Here is a 16,872-nt window from a genome sequence, read left to right on the forward strand (position 1 = left end):
GTGAGGTGAACGTCCGCGAGGGACTCCCTGGCAGCGTTTGCAGCAGCCCTACTCACCAGAGCCCAACTTGGAAATAACCTAAATGTCCGTGAGATGCACGGCGTGTGTCCCGTCCGCACTCGGTACTTGGTGACGTGGAGGAGAGGGTGCTGACACCTGCAGCCTTGTGGAGGGGCTCACAGCACTCTGCCGGGTGCGAGAAACCAGGCCCCGGGGACCGGCCGTTGCACGATCCCAGGTCTCTGAGACCCCAGGAGAAGCCGCGTGGCGCCCACAGCGGTGGCCTGCTCTGGGGAGCCTGCCACGTGGTGCCGGGGCGCTTTGTAACTTGATGGAAACGTTTCAGGTCTCGACTGCAGGAGTGACTCCTCGAGTGTGTTTATTGGCTCGAGCTCCCAGATGGTGCACTTAAAACAGGTGGACTTCATTCTTTGTAAACTAGATTTCAGTAAAGCTGCACCTAAAAGGTTATGGTGCCTCTTTCTCTGTCTGCCTCGGTGCTGCATCATGTTCCGGAAGGGAGGGTAGTTGTCATTTGTATAAAGTGCCAGCGTCTGCGGTCTCCTGAGGCCAAGAAGCTGGCTCTGGTGTTCAGGGGCTTGTTTGAAACGGCTTCGTTAACGGTCGATCGGGTCTGATATGCGTACGCACTTTTCTCATGGCTAAAACAGAGCGCTTGGAAGCGTCTGCATGCGGTGAGGAGAGGTTTGTCGGCTGTGCCTGGAGAAGGGCCGCTGCCCCCCCCGGGCACCTGTGTGAGCAGTTACGTGCTGGGGGCCGTGGGCACCACCCGAGTCGGGTTCATCTTGGCTTTGTTCAAACGGAAGCGTCGCGTGGTCTTCGTTAGAGAAAGTTGAGTGTCCGTCAGGGGCTGGCTGTGCACTGAACCCCACGGATGCGTCTGGGGCTTCCCTCCAGGCCTGGCCGTTTCCGTAGTGGCCGCTAGAAGGTGCAGCTCCCCTTGTCCGTAGTTACAAACAACATCTGGTTTTTAAACAGATGTAAATACAGAACGTATTTCCATGTAAATACAGCAGCCCCCCCCCCCCCGCCCTTATTTGCAGGGGGATCCGCTTCAAGACCCCCAAGGAAGCCCGAAAGCGTGGGGGCACCAAGCCCTACACGCACCAAGTGTTTTCCTCGACACGCACTCCGCCCTTGGTCGAGCGCGGTTTATAAACCCTAACCGGGCGCAGCGGGAGATTGTGAAACAGAACGGTTGTGACAAGGTGCTGTGACACACGTCGTGTGACTGTGGTCTCTCTCCGGGGCACCTTCTTGTCCTGGGCTCACCCTCCTCGTGCCCAGGTGACGGGACGAGATGCCCGCGCCAGGGGATGGACGTCACGTGGAGGACGCGGCACGTGACGCAGAGCCAGGCTGCACCTGACCTTCCAACCTCGAGTCAAGGGGAGGGTCCTCTGCTTCCCGCGCGGAAGCGGCGGGAGCCCAGCGTGGATGAGGGAGTAACTGCCGTGATGTATGCTCATCCTGCAAGATTTGATAAGGACAAAAAAATACGGGAAAGACGTGAAGGGTGATCCATATTATTGTCCCCAGGCGATCATTGTGGCTGTCCCTGACGCGCCGTTTCCTTTCTAAAAGTTCCCTGGTCCTCCACTACAGTGGGGAGTTACAGACTCCGTGGTTTTAATGGCCATGTCCTTACCGAGTGCCAGCTCTGTGCCGGCACGTTACATGTGATGGGGGTCCTTCCGGAAGGGGTGACGGGCCGCGTGCGCCACACGAAGTTCCAGCACGCGCACATCGGGGTCTGCTGCACAAGTGAGGTGGGGTAGGAGGTGCTGTTCAGACGGGTGCTCAGGGAGGCCACTCCGAGGAGGGACAAGACAGGGGGCCCCTAGAGTGCCTGCGGAACTTTCCAGACAGCGGGCTGAACCTACATTCTGGGAGCAGCCAGTGGGGAGTGGGGTCCCAGGGGTGTGGCTGTGGCAGGTGGCGGGCGCGAGCATGCTGGGTCGCTTGCGCGGCGGGCTTACGTGTCGTCCGCGCTGCTCTGCGGTCTCTGTGCCTGTGTGGCTGGGCATGGTCCCCGCCTGCCTGTCCCCAGGTGCTCTCTTGTGTCTTCCTCCACGTGCCCCGAGCATCCTTTTCCTTCCGGCCTCTGCCTGAACCTGGAGTTAACTTCTGTGTGCCGGGGCGTGGCTGTCAGCGTGCGGGGTTTGTGGACGTGGGAGGAGGAGTTGGGGGATGGCCCCGCGCTGTCGCTCTGTCCCCGTTGGCAGTGAGCGCCCCCTTCCTTCAGTCAGAGAAGTGTCAGCACGTGGCTTGGGCAGGGCCCCGCATCTGGGGTCAGGGAGTCAACCGCAGGGTACTTCCGATTCAGGTTGCTAACCCAGCAGGGGTCCCTTAAATTCTTTGAAATTGTGTTTGTAGCTCTTCCCTGGCTCGGAAAATCATGGGTCTGATAACGCAATCCTGTTTACTCACTTGGCGTATCGTACCATATACTTAGAGTTTCACAATTAAACAGTAAAAGTGGAGTTTAAGGTTTCTTGCAGTTCCTGTGTGTTCAAACTCCATTGAAGTAATTCCTTTTTCTGTGTGTTTTGTTACCAGTTTGATGATACACGCTTTAGTTCTCTGCCCGCGGCAGGAGAGCTGGGTCTGCAGAAGCCTTTCCTCTGTCCCCTCTCTCTTGCCTGTCCCCAGAGACAGTTTAAAGTTTTTATTTTCATTGGTTTCTGGGCCATTCATTCAGTTTCTTTCCCTTTCTTTCTTTCTTTCTTTCTTTCTTTCTTTCTTTCTTTCTTTCTTTCTTTCTTCCTCTTTCAACAGGCTTTTTTATGGGGAAGGGACTGAAGAAAGGGAATTGGATGAGAACTGATTTATTTTTATTTATTTTACAGCTTTTTATTTTTATTTTGTTTTTTAATGTTTATTTATTTTTTGAGAGACAGAGAGACACAGAGCATGAGCAGGGGAGGGACAGAGAGAGAGGGAGACACGGAATCCGAAGCAGGCTCCGGGCTCCGAGCGGTCAGCACAGAGAGTCCCGTGTGAAGCTGGAATCCACAAACTGCGAGATGATGACCTGAGCCAAAGTCACACACTTAACTGACTGAGCCACCCGGGCGCCCCAGTATTTCTTTTTGTAAGAATAAGCATGTTCGTGTTCACACCTGAAGTGCACGTGTGCGGAGTTGCACCCTGTTTTCCTTGATGACGTACCCTGGAGATCATCTTGTGCTGGCGTTCTGTGTTAACTGAGAAACGGACTTTTATATCTGGCCCACTCAGAGAAAAATTACTTTTCCTAGCGACACCTTCCTGCACGGTGCAGGCACTAAAACCTTCAGAATACCTCTGGAAGGAATGGTCCAGAAGGACACCTGAGCTCCTCCTGCCACAGCGACGAGGCCCAGCAGCCCACGCCGGCCGAGCCGGGGAGCTCCGGGCTGCAGGTGGGGGCCTGCCGGGCGGTCCCGCCGGCCGAGGTGAGAGGCAGCTCCCCCCGGGCTGCTGTGCTGTCGCCAGCGGGTGACTCAGCCTCCTGGCCACGCGCCAGCCGGGTGTGAGGAGGCTCGCCTTTAAATAGAGCTCAGCACGCGTAAGGCTTTTCTTGGGGGTTAGACGCCCATAAGACACATGCGGCACGGTGCACCCGCTTTGAGAAGTGCGTGCATCTGTCCGGCCCCCTCACACTCCGGACGCACATGCTCCATTCACCCCCAAGGGCCTCTCCTGCCCTCTCGTTGACAGGCACGCGCCCCGCTTCGCGTCTCTGTAGTTTTGTTTGCCGTGTCACAATTCGCGGAAACGTACTTGCACGTCGCGATCGTGTCTGGCTGCTTCACGCGGGGTGTTCTGGGTTCGCCCTGGTCGCGCGCACACCGTATCCGTCAGTCCACCGGGCGCCGGCGGTTCGGTTTCCTGGTTTGGGCAGTAATGAATGACGCGTCTCTGAGCGTTCGTGGACAGGGCTCGGTGTGGACGCACGCGTGCGTGTTCTTTTCTCCAGGGTAAATACTGGGAGCGGAATTGCTGAGTCACAGGGGAAACCTGTGTTCAGGCTCCTCAGGCTCAGGCCAGACTTTTCCTGAGTGGTTGTGGGAATGTGCTGTTCATCCAACAGGAGAGTTCCTGTCCCCGCACGCCTGTGCCGGCACGTGGCAGGGTTGGCCTCTTGCGTTCTAACTGCCAGTGGGTGTGTGGTGGCGCCCCACCCATCTGGCTTCACGGTCCTTTCTTGAGACTTAGTCTGCATATCGTGACGTCGACCCCGTTGAGCGTCTGACTTTGTGAGTTTTAACAAACACATACGTTACGTGTGACTGCCACCACGGTCAAGGTGTGGACTCCTCCCCAGGCCTGTTGGCGGTTACCCCCGGCGGCCCCTCACTGGCCCTGGCACCCTGTCACTATGATTTGCCTCATCCGGAGTTCCGTAAACGTGAGCTTGCACAGTGGTGGTCTTGTGTGTCTGGCCTCCTGCACTTAGTGGGACGCTCCTGAGGCTTAGCGGGGTGTCGCACGCACCCCTTTCATCGTGGACGACCGTTCCATGCCGTGGATTTGCTGCATTCTAGCCGTGCTCTGAATCGTCTCTCTCTAATTGGTAAGAGTTAACCTCTCTCCCGGTTACGATTCCTTGGAGGTCACGTATGTGGCTGGTGTGCTCCTCAGCTGACGGCCAGCCTTTGCACTTTGCTTCATGGCGATGAGTGGGTTTCTTGGTTTTCCTGTAGCAGCATTTGTCTGTCTTGTCTTCGTGGTAGACACCTTTGCATCATGTTTAATACCTTCTTCCTAACCCCAAGGTCCCAGGGATATTCTCCTGTATTTTCTTCTGACATCTTGACATTGGCTTCCGTCCCACAGGATCAGCTGTGTGTGTGTGTGTGTGTGTGTGTGTGTGTGTGTGTGTGTGTGGTGCGGTAGAGCTCGGGGTCACTCTCTCCTCTTTCTCCAGCAGACAGTTGTCCCAGCACTGTTTCTTTGAATGGGCCTTCCTTACCCCACTGGTCTGCACGTCCCTCTGCAGTATTTCAAGTTTGTATTACATAGGGGTCAGTTTCTGGGCTCTCGGTGGCTCTCGCTTGGTTTATCTGCCTTTTCCTCGGTAGCATCGTGTCCATAGTGTAGCGCTGTGCTGACACTGGGGCAGTACCTCACTTGCTTCTTCCAGAGAATTGTCTGTTTTTTGGTATTTTGATCTTGCTTATACATTTCTCAGCCAAATCTTTGAAGCTTGTGAAAGTCCCCAGAGTTGCTTTGATTGGGATTGTATTGGTCCGTGGGTCAGTTCGGGGAGGATTGACATCTACTGTATAGTGCCTGTGTATTCACGAATTTGATTTATCACTCTATTTAGATCTTCTGTAAGATCTTTCATTCAAGTGTATGTATTTTTTTCCATGTAGGTCTTGTTAGATTCTTTCTAGGATTCTCTAAATAGTAGTTTTTAAGAATTGCATTTTCTAGTTTTTGGTGATGGTACATTGGATTGTAGTTGAGATTTGGATATTGACCTTGTGTCTACCAATCTTATCGAATGCTTTCATTAAAAAATGTGTGTGCCATTAAAAAAATTTTATTTATTTTGAGATAGAGAGTGAGAGTGTGTGGAAGGATCAGAGAGAGAGAGAGGGGAAGAGAGAGAATCCCAAGCAGGCTCTGCTCTATCAGTGTGGCGCGTGATGTGGGGCTTGAACCCATGAGAACCGTGAGATCATGACCTGAGCCGAAGTCAGATGCTCAACCGACTGAGCCACACAGGCACCCCTGTGGGTGCTGGTTTTTTTGGGTGTTATATGTGAAGAATCCTGTTCTGTACAATTAATGACAATTTCATTTCATCAGAGCCTTATGCTCCCGCTCCCTGACCTTTTCTCTGGGCTGTCGGCTTGCTGGGACCTTGGGTACGGTGTTGGGTGAAAGAGGTGATGGCTGGCCTCTTTGAATTATTCCTGATTCCAAAGGAAATGCTTCTAAAGATCTGCCACTGGAGATGATAGTTTGTAGATTCCCTTCATCAAGTTAGGGAAGCTCCTTCCCACTGCTAATTCTCCGAAGTTGTTTGCTTTTTTTGGCGGGGATATTTATTCTGTAGTCATGAGTGGATGTTGAGTTTATCAGATGCTTTTTCTGCCAACTGTGGGAATTGCCTGAAAACCGCACAGTGTCTCTTGTCAGCACCTTCTTCCTCCCACCTGCGCTCTCCTTCCTCGTTCTCCGGCTTTTCCAGCCGCACCCCCGCACCCGCACTTCCGGAGAGTTCTGAAGCCACCAGCTGGGAGCCCCCGGCTTCTCCTTCCCGAGTGCCGGCCCCTCCTGCCTGGGCCCTTGGGGCCTCGCTCTCCTGTGCTTGGACCTCAGCCTCCTGGGTCCCCTCTCTGTGCCCTTCCCAGCTGACCCTCGCGGTGTCCTCGCCTGCGTCTCTGGGGCAAGGTGTGTTCTCCCTCGCCCTCCCGGCAGCGAGGCCCCGCTCCTTCCCGCGTCTTTACCGTGTCGCTTCCTCCGTGAAGCCCGTTAGGCCCCTCAGATGAGGTGCGGAGGTCCCCTGGCTCCGGGCTCCTGCAGTGCCGCGCGGCCCCCCTCCACGGCCCGGGTGGACGCGTGCGGGTCCGCTGCTCGGCTCGTGCCCTCCCCCCGCCACGCGGGAGGCCCCGGGCGCGGGTGCCACCTTGCGCTTCTGGTTTTCGTCGGTGCGTGTTGCGTGCTGGCACGTAGTAGGTCCTCCGCGGGCGAGTTGCTGGCTGACGGCGGGAAGGGATGGGCTCGGGCCCCTGCTTCGCTTCCTTGACTCCAGCGTTCTGAGAAGCGGGGTGGCCCGGGGCTGACGTTCTGCCGTAAATCACGTAAAGTCACGGCCTCTGCCCCCTGACCTCCGTTTCCGTGAACTTGTGCAGCGTTTGCACGAAAACTTCCACAAGAGGCAGGGCGTCCAGTGTTCAGTGTAGCTGCTATGGCCCCAGGCGCTGGACGGGCCTCCAGCCTGGCTCCCCCGAGTCCGGTCCTGCAGCACGGGCGGCTCTGACTGGCACGGCGCCTTTGACGCTTTGAGGTCAGTCCCTCTCCTGCGGCCTCTGTGGCTCACCAGCCAGCTGGACACGTGCGAGGGCACAGACGCTCACCTCAGGGTGGCCGAGTGTGCGGATTTGAGGGTACGGTAGATGATACTGACTGTGCGAGGACGTAGACCTTGCCGAGTAGAAGGCCATGGGCGTGACCCTGCAAGGGAAAGTGCCTTTCTCTCTGCTTACTGATCCTGACAGAGACCCAGAATGTTCTTCCAGAGCATCCTGCGCATTCTCCGCCTCGGTGTTCGTGCAGAGCCACCTCTCCTATTTCCAGAGCTGCTCTTGGGACCCTGGACATCAACACAGCTTTGTGAGAGAGGCGGTGCAGAGGCGGCTTCTTCGGCACCTGCCTGGGGCTGCTCTGCACGTCCGCTTTGGGACTGCGTTCCTGAGGCTTTGCTGGGAGCACGTGCACGTTTACTCTTGTCTACACACGGTTTACACTAGGAAGCACTTAGGGTGAATAACAGCAGTATCCCTCACAGGAGAAGACAAAGTCCAGAGAAAGGGGGGAGGGGAAACGAAGGAAAGGCAGGATGGACTGGGGGCGAGGGCACGAGGGGCGGGCCCCGGGCTGTTCCGCTGCTGTGGGTGCGCTGGGGGCACACCCCGGTCAAGGCTGAGGGAGCACCGGAGGAGTGCATGAACCGCACCTGGAAGAGCGTGGTAACGTGTGTGCGCAGAGGCTCTCGGGTGATGCAGGGCGTTTAGGATTTCAGCCTGAAGAGTCAGAGGTGACTGCGCTCCGTCTCGATCCTGAGAGTTCAGGGAGGTTGAGGGGTTGACCTGGGCCAGTGGGGGTGCTCGCTGCCCACATGGGGAGGCTGCCCGGAGCAGGAGTGAAGACAAGTCGCCGACGCCCCTGGATTTCAGGGGTTTTAGAGAAGTGAGAACATGAGAAGAGAAGGTGGCGCTGGCCGAGCGGAGGAAGGGCCGGGGCGCAGAGCCCACGACTCCTCTCTCACGCGCTGTGCCCTCCCAGGCAGGGGCAGGGACACTGGGTGAAGTGCACTGGGCCGGTGCTTGTCCGCCAGCCAGGCAGGTCGGGCCGCCGGCCCCTTGAGAGTGGGGAGGCCTGGGGCCATGATGTTGGAGGGCAGCCTGGCCCTCGGTTAGGGAGGCTGTGTCCTCCGTCCTGCCCTGTTGTCGGAGAGCCGGCCGTGTCTTTTCTGGGGACGGTGTCTTCTCTCCACCTTCCAGAAGAGCAGTGACACGTAGACAGTGCTGGAGCCGCAGGGCGGGGCCGCCTGGCCCTCTGGCGCGTTGGTGTTTAGTGTCTGTTGGGTGCGAGGCCCCGGCCGCCCCTGGACACGTGCAGCACGGAGTGTCCGGGACCGGGCTGGGCAGACGTCCATGGGAGAGAGCGCCTCGGCTCCCAGGGTTGCGATGGGGCCACAGGGATGGGGACGGTGCGCGGGTCCCGGGGTGAAGTGGTGGTGGACCTTGAGGAGGGGGGCAGAGGTGGCGGCAGGCAGCCCTCCTCACAGCCCGTCACCCAGCCCTTGCTGGCCCTGTTTTTCTCGCTGTGGATTTAAGTGATGCGGGGACTGTGACGCTGACGTAAAGGGCCGTAGATGGTGGGGCATCGCGCAGACACCCTGAGCCGTGTGCAGACCGTGGTTTTCGGCTCTCAGCACACCGCTGAGCACGCCCGCGGCACTGTCACCCGGGTCGGCCCCCTGTGTTGCTCCGCAGGTGTATTTTTACGTCACACGTCAAGGACATGCGTCTCTCCCGGCACACAGTCGGAGCACATTCCTCTGGATGGTGTGCGGTTCTCGGTGCGGACGTGGCCCGCTGGCTGCACCTGTGCCTCCCGGGCGAGGGACGCGCCTTCCAGCACTGGTGCTGTGAGAAGAGACCCTTGCCCAGAATTTAAGCGCTGCATCCACCCCAGGCTGTGATAGATGTAGGTGAAGAGAGTCATCTAGTGATTTGCCCGTCTTCGTTAGTGAGGCTGAGCTCCTTGCTGCCTGGCCCTTTGTGTTGCTTTTGGGAATCACTTGATACATTTTTTGGCCACTGATATTTACTTAAAAAATGTTTTTAGAATTTATTTTTAAGTAATCTCTATACCTACTGTGGGGCTCGAACTCACAACCCTGAGATCAAGAGTCACATGCTGCATGGACTGAGCCAGCCAGGCGCCCCTTGGGCACTTTCTAAAGTAGATAAGACAGCTGTGATTACAACAATTTTGTCAAGATTTGGACAGAATTTTGTTTTCAGAAATTATGCTTTAAACACATTCATTACAAAATTTCGACCTGTATGGAAATGTTTGATCCACCCCACCTCCCACCCACGGCCTCTTCCACCGGCCCAGCCCATGGCAAATGGTTTCGCAGGGTGTGTGTGTGTGTGTGTGTGTGTCTGTGTGTGTGTGCACGCGCGTGTACATGTGTGTACATGCGTCTAAAACACAGTGTCTGAAGAGTTCTGGGGACACGCTACTTTAAACCGTTAACGTCCTAAGTTTCATCAGGACTTGGAAAGTCCCAGGACGCTGTGAGGAGAGGGAAACATGATGGGTTGTGGAGTACTGACTCTGTCTCAGGCCACCATCCGCTTTGAACCCTGAACTGGCGGGGGATCCACCTGCCCTGAGGCTTTTTTGTGTTTCTTTTTTGTTGAAGCGCCGGGGACCCACAGCGGTATGTTGGTTTCAGCGCACGATGCACGACGTACGACGTGGCGATTGGCATGTCTGTCATGGTCATCCCGAGTTTGGTGTTTTGTTTTCATCAAACATTTCAGATATTTTTTCTAATCTTTCGCATTTGAAAGCATTGACAGCATGGGAAAACAGTTCCCTTTTTTTTTTAATATTTATTTTTGAGAGAGAGAGAGAGGGAGAGAGCATGAGCAGGGGAGGGGCAAAGAGAGAGGGGGACACAGAATCCGAAGCAGGCTCCAGGCTCTGAGCCGTCAGCACAGAGCCTGACGTGGGGCTCGAACCCATGGACCGCAAGACCATGACTTGAGCCGAAGTCGGAAACATAACCCACTGAGCCACCCGGGTGCCCCAGGAAAACAGCTCTTCACATGCACGTCCACCAGATAGCACACTAGCCACTGGTTGTATTTTTCTTGGCTCATTGTTCTTACGATGGTTGGGCTTGTTTGCAGCTGGCCCGTGGCGTGCGGCTGGAGGTTGTGTTCTCTTTGTCTGCCTCTCCATGCAGACGTTTGAGGGTGTCAGTCCTGCCCCCAGGGAACTTGTGCTGAGGGAGGCACCGTCCGGGAGCCACAGTCGTAGGATGTGGGCCTCGAGCTGGCTCTGGAGGCAGCAGAGCAGAAGGAATGTTCTAGAACAAGGCCCTATGGTAGGCAGGGGCTCTGTGGCTGGCGTCTTCGAGGTGAGGCTGCAGAGGGAGGGCCACCTTATCCCAAAAGCTGTGGGAAGCCCCTGCAAGCTCTTTGGTAGGAGGGTTTCTGAACCATCGCTCCATGGTGGAGGGAGGTTGACCATGCTGCTGGGTACCAGTAGCTCATCCCTGGTCATCTGTACTTTTCTTTTTTATGGATATTCCAGAGTCACTTGTCCTTTTATGTGCTGGTGTACTTCTGGTTTGTTCCCACCTTGTTACACACAAAGCTGCTGCGGGTGATGTGTGTGTGGGTCTGTGTGTTGAGGTGTCGCCCTGGGGACCTGATGTGCGCTCCCTGATGACCGGTGTGGCGCACCCTCACGTGTGCTCACTCGCCATCTGGTATCTTTGGTGAGTGGTCTCTTCAAATGTGTTGTTTCTTATGTGTTTTCTTGAATTCTGTATTGTTGTGGATGCAGGCCTGTCCTTGGGTGTGGGCCCTGCGAGGACTCCATCCTGCGGCCTCTATTTTCATTCTGAGCGTGGTTTCCAAAGAGCAGAAGTGTTTAGTTTTGATAAAGTCCAGTTTACCAATTTGTTTTTATGGGTTGTGTTTCTGGTGTTGTGTCTAGACTATCTTTGCCTAACTCAAGGTCACAAAGATTCCCCTTCCCCCCCCCAACATTGTCTTCCAGAAACTTAGAGTGTTAGGGCTCATGTTTAGGTCTGGGATCTGCTTGGAGTTGCTCTCGGTGTATGGTGTGAGGCATGGATCCAAGTCCATGCTTTTCGCGTGTGGATGTCCGCTCGTTCCCCATTTGTCGAAAGGCTGCCCTTTTCCCATCCAGTTGCCTTTGTAGCCACCACTGGTCCGTGTTTGTGCAGGCCTATTTCTGGACTGTTTTGTTCCTTGATCTGTTCGACTTTGCCTCAGTGACCGCAGCTTTCTGATGCCTCTGGAAAAGGTCAGTGTTAGCCTCGACTCAGTCCTTACTCCCGCTTGTTTGGGTTACTCTAGGACCTTGTGTTTGTGGATTGTACAATCAGCTTGTCTGTTTGCACACAAAAGCCTGCGGGGGTTCGGGTGGGTTTTGTGTTACGTCTGCAGATGGCGTTTGCCGGGAGTTGACATCCTTACCACGCTGGCCTGGTGAAGCTCTTCACGTCACGTGTTCCTTAACGTTTCTCGGCCGTGTTTGTAGCTGGCGGTGTATGCTCAGATGAACTAAAGTTCATGATGATGGCATGTGTGTTGTGCAGGGAGCTGCACAAGCTGGAACATGAATCGGGTCAGAAGCTTCATCTCCAGCTAAATATTCAGAAATGCGGTAATGCCACTGCTCCCTGCCCCGGAGCAGCAGTGTTTCCTCCTGTGCTGCTCTTGCTTCCAGCCTTGAACTGCCCCCCTGTGCAGATGAAAAAGAAAATATTGAACCTTGCAACAGTAAACAGGTCTTAAAAGAAAGGTGCCCTCGGTGCGCACTGTTAAACACCGATGCCCCCCGGAAGACGCAGGATGAGCCTTGACGAACAGGGCCCCGCACTCTGGTGGGGACTTCTTCACCCCCGAGCTGGCGCCCCAGCTCAGCTGGCCGGTGGGTCCTGCACCACTGTCTGCTGGCACTTCAGGGGCCCAGGGGGAGTTTTCCAGAAATGATTGTGCAGTTTACGGACGAGCGTGGTGAGATGTGACATTGACCAGCTGCTCGTGAAGGGTTGAAACCCTGGGACCAGGGCCACGTGCCTGGCCTCACGTGTGAGTCGGGTGTGGATTGGGCTCAGCAGCACCGTTTGGTACAGTTGGTGCGCTGTCCCTTCCCTGCTTAGGCCTGCGTGGCGGGGTGTGGTGCCAGGACGCGGGAGCCCCGCCCACGCGCTTGTCTGACCCTGTGCCCCAAATCCTCGTCCCTGTGCGTTTAAGAGGCGGACAGCCATGAGAGTAAAAGGAACACTTGGGCCTTAATTTCCACCAGCTTTACCGGTGTCCCTGTTAGCATCTTGCTTGGTCTGCTGCTCCTCCCGGCGGGGCTGCGGGTGGTGGTGTGGTGGGAGGGCCCCAGGGAGGGTCCCCCTTCTTCCCCGGCCCTCCTGGCCCTCCCGGCCCTCCCCCTCCACGGTCTCCTCCTCTTGGCGCGGGAGCATAGGGTGTGCGGCACTCAGAACTGAAGCATCCAGCGAGGTGCAGACAGACTGTGCCCTTTTCTTGGGCACGTCCTGACTCCGGCTTCTTCAGCATCATCATCGGGGCTCGGAGCACAGTCTCATTCTGCACGTGTGTGATCGCGGACAGCTTTGCCTTTCCTGCCGCTGTCTGTGTTGACTCTCACCACGGCCCGGTGGAGACCTTGTGGTGGAAGTCTGGTCCCCCTGACCCCGGCTGCTGCTCCCTGCTCCTGTCACTCCAGCTCCCGCTGTTCCCTCGGGGAGGCGCCCCCTCTCCCAGGCCCGCGTGTGAAGGGCCGTGGCCCGAGCCCCCTGGCTTCCCCAAAATTGAAACAGATTTGTTTTGCTTTTAAATTTCAGCGTGGTTTATTATGAAAGGGACGTTTTGGAGGGAAGCTTACTTAATGGGCAGGTGGGGTTCCCGGCGGAATCCAAAAGTGCCTGTTTAATTTGTAGCGTAGCTTTGACCTACATTTTGGTTAAAAAAAGATAAGGAATGTTGTAGGAGAGGGATCATGACAGCTAACATTGGGTGAAAACCTTGAGTTTATCCTGAACCCTGGTGCTCGAGGAGGGGTCGGATCCGTTCTTAGGAACTGGCGGTCCGCGCAATACTGGGATACTGTGTGTGCGCTCCGCTCTGCTGTGTGGGGCGCCCTGCCTCCCAGGGAGGGGCGGGGTCAGGGTCTCGTGTGGCGAGCACAGGGAGGCCGGTCACTGCTGCATGGCACGGACCTTGGAACTACCGGCAGGGTGTTCTTGCCGTGCACGGTCATTTTAAAATCTGAGCTTTCACAGCAGCAAAAGATAGAGAATAGTCCAGTATCCTCACCAATAAAGAAATCATAAATACGCTTTGGATGGAATATTACGTAGCTACTGAAAATTGTGTTTTTGAGGAATGTTCAATGACACGGAAACAACTTATGCTACAAGAAGTGAGAAGACGACGCGGGCTGAGTAGCAACGCCATAGCCTCAGTTGTGTTCACAGTGGCCTTGGTGTGTTTTCCACGCACACGGTCACCAGAGGACGCAGGATTTCAGGAGATTTGTTTTCCGTGTGCGTCTCTGAGTTCCTCAAGTTTCCCGTACAAACTCTACTCTGGGAAAGATATTAAAATTGTTAAAAAAGAAAACCCAAGTTCTTTTCTGTCTGCCCGATCAGGGTTGTGGCTTCCGTGGACTGGCTGGTTTTGGCTTTAATGTGTCTGGAGTAGAAGGGAGGCGGCGGCTCCCGGGTGAGGGAGGGGCCGGGCTCCATCAGGAGGCCTGGAAGGCCGGTCCGGGGCTCCCGGCTTGCCTGGTGACTGCCTGTAGGGCTCGGCTGCACGGGCCAGACAGGCTCTGAAGGGTCTTCTGAAGTGGGCGTTGTGTTTTCCGTGTCGGGGCTTTGCCGGGTGGCCCGGGTGTGCGGGGGGCCTTTGGCGGCGTCTGTGGTGGGGGGAGGGGCCCACCTTGCCCCTGCAGAGGGTGGGGAGGGGTGGCCTCCCGGTGTGACTGTGGGCCAGGCCTGCGTGTCTCAGCGTTGGCAGGAGTAGACTCTGTACAGCTGCTTATCTGTTTGAGATGAGTGGTCACAGCCAGCGTTGACGAGATCCAGGGCTGCGATAACGTCATTAAGACGGGGTGTTCGACGCAGCGGTCAGTGTGGTGACCGTCCTCGGGCTATTCTGCCTATTGCCCGATCAGTGACCACGGCTGGGGAGACTGGGCGTGAAGTGCGGCCCCAGGACGGCGCCTGCCCTCCTGTGCACGTAGCCTTCCCTCCGCCTCAGGAGCGAGTGGCTGTTCTCGGGTTCGCGGTCAGTGGGGGCCCCGGGGTCTACGAGCAGCCCGCCTCCCTCGTGTCCAGCTGTGTCCGTCAATCTCACTGCTCCATTTACATACCCACTTGGACGTGTTTGTAATGCCCGAGTCCAGTTACGTTACCTGCTTAAAGTTACGTGGTCACTTCTCCAAATTTTGTTCAAACCACGGGCCTGCTGCGTGGTACCTTTTCTTACGGGTCTGTGGGGCCAGGGCACCCCTTCTGTTTTGTTAGCATCTTAACCACGTCACTGGTTCATACACGTTTATCCTCTAAATATTCCTCTAAGTTTCTGCAGGTGTGATTTCTTAAGCAGAAAAGCAGCTGGTAGTCAAAGCGCGTTCACGCACTGCCACGTTAACAGGCTTAGAGTTGGGGCACTAAGTCACGGGTGCTGCCGGGCCCTTTACGTGGCCAGGGGCCTGGCCATCCCTCCTCGCTGCTCGGCGACATCAGCAAGTGGCTTCCCAGAACCCTAACGAGGGGGAGGGGGTCTCTAGTGACTAGTGACAGGGGGTGGTGGGCTTGAGAGACTGGCATTGGGAGGAGGGCCAGGTTTCCTCTTTTGGGGTCCCCAGTGTGCTAACGGGCTCCGGGGTCTGGGAGAGTTCAGCAGAGTGTTATTTCAGCAGCTGGTTTTTGTTTTGTTTTTACATTTCAGCACGGTTTGTTATAACGGGGACGTTTTGGAAGGAAGCTTACTACTTAATGGGGATGAACGTGGTTCTTTGAAATGAGGGATTATAGCTGTGAGCCCGGGAGAGGTCTGTTACTTCTGGATGTCCTGCTGGGTGTCGAGGGAGCCGGGACCCGGGGGTTCAGGGGCTCCTCTGGGAGTTACTGGGGTCACTCGAGCTCCCGTTTGGTTTGGGAGGGAAAGCCCTGATGCTGCTCGTTGTGAGGCCGGCTGGCCGTTTCTTCTCGGAGAGGCCACCTTGCGTGCAGCCTGGAAGAGGCCGGGCCACGCCGGGGAGGCCTCCTGTCCCGGAGCGCCAGGCACCGGGCCTCGTGCGAAGCAGAGCGTTTCTTCCTCGCCCTGTCCCACCAAGTGGGAGACTTATCCCCAGGTGGGGATAGGCTGCTGTTTCTGGTGGAGTCGACGACGTAAGTGCTTTGTGGTTCTTGAAGCTACGGTTAATGCCGCGTCTGGCTGATGGCACTTGCTTCCTGGTGATGGAGCTCTGGAGCTGCCAAGCACGGGTGGCCGTCCCTGTCCCTGCGTGTGTGTCGCGGGCGCCCCAGGTTAGCCGCGGGTGTGGCACGGCACCCCGTACCCGAGAGCAGTCCCGGGAGTTGTGTTCCCGAGAGGAGTGCCTGCTTCGGGCCCCCAGGACCCCAGGCCTCCCTCCTCCGAGACGGCCGGTGGGGCTGGGGGCGGTGGCGAGCGCCGGGCCGCCTCGTGGGGCTGGCGTGTGGCCCTGCAGACGGCCGCGCGGCAGGTGTTGTGGCCGCGGGAGCTTCGCCGCCTGGCTTCCCTTCCAAGACTCAGTTGCTGCTTGAATCCCACGAGGAAAACCTCGTACGTCTTTCCGTCCCGGACGCCGTCTTTCCGTCCCGGACGCCGTCTTTCCTGGCGAGCGTGCCACCCTGCACTCTCGCAGCTTCTCCTTCTTCCTTCTCAGAGCCGACCGGCTCCCCTCTGGTAGGGTCAGCACCTTCCCCGGCTGTGGCGGAGGGGGGGCGGGGGCGGGCACGTCTCCTGACGCCAGGTCTCCTCTATCCCCAGGTATGGTCCTCGTGCGGAGCGAGAACGGGCAGTTGTTAATGATTCCTCAGCAGGCCTTGGCCCAGATGCAGGCCCAGGCCCACGTGCAGACCCAGCCTCAGACCACCATGGCGCCCCGCCCTGCAACCCCCACAAGTGCCCCTCCCGTCCAGATCTCTACCGTACAGGTGAGTGCACGCGCGCCAGGTGGCAGCAGCCCGAGGGACGTCCTTCCGGCAGGTGTCCCGCGAGGGCGGAGAGGGGCGGCCACCCTCGGGAGGCTCAGGGGAGCCAGCTGCGCGTCCATGCTCGGCGAAACTCTGCCTGGACTCCGTCCTGTCTGTCCCCTCCCCTCCCGTGACTCCACCCCCGGTGCCTCAGTCTCCTCTTCTGCAGAGTGAACCCTGCGTGCGTTAGTGTTATTGTCAGGGAGGCGCGTGAGAGCGTCAGGAGATTGCGTTGAACGGCACCCCCGCCCCACGTGCTTGGGGGTTGGCACCCTGGGCCCGGAGGTTGGCTGGAGGGGGGACAGGACCCCCGTGCTGGCGTGTCTTGTCCGCATCCTGACTTCCGTTCAGCGCGTGCCAGCACGCTACCCGCGTCTTGTCTCCCGATGCCTTTCTGCCCGGTGCCGTGACCCTGCCGTCCTGACTGGCTGGCTGGTTAGTAACTCAAGTGGAGGCTGGAAGGGGCTTGAGGTCTCTTCCTCCTGTGATTTCAGCCGCGTTCCCTCGGGAGGTGAAGGCCTGCACTGTAGACGGAGGACTTGGCTGTGCAGGGAGACACCGTGCCCCTCATCGAATGTCCAGGGCGGCTCAGAGCAGTGTTGTCAAGGCCCGTG

The 16,872-nt window shown here is 57.1% G+C and overlaps 1 protein-coding gene across 1 annotated transcript in view; it reads left to right on the forward strand.

Moving 5' to 3' along the window:
• TAF4 (TATA-box binding protein associated factor 4) overlaps window positions 1-16,872 on the forward strand; it is a 65,453-nt gene that overhangs the window by 20,315 nt on the left and 28,266 nt on the right. Inside the window, exon 2 of the mRNA XM_023251046.2 lies at window positions 16,053-16,219. Within this exon, the coding sequence (XP_023106814.2) occupies window positions 16,053-16,219 (167 nt within the window). The remainder of the gene's footprint in view (window positions 1-16,052; window positions 16,220-16,872) is intronic.

The sequence above is a fragment of the Felis catus genome, chromosome A3 (assembly GCF_018350175.1).
Source record: "Felis catus isolate Fca126 chromosome A3, F.catus_Fca126_mat1.0, whole genome shotgun sequence".
Taxonomy (NCBI): domain Eukaryota; kingdom Metazoa; phylum Chordata; class Mammalia; order Carnivora; family Felidae; genus Felis; species Felis catus.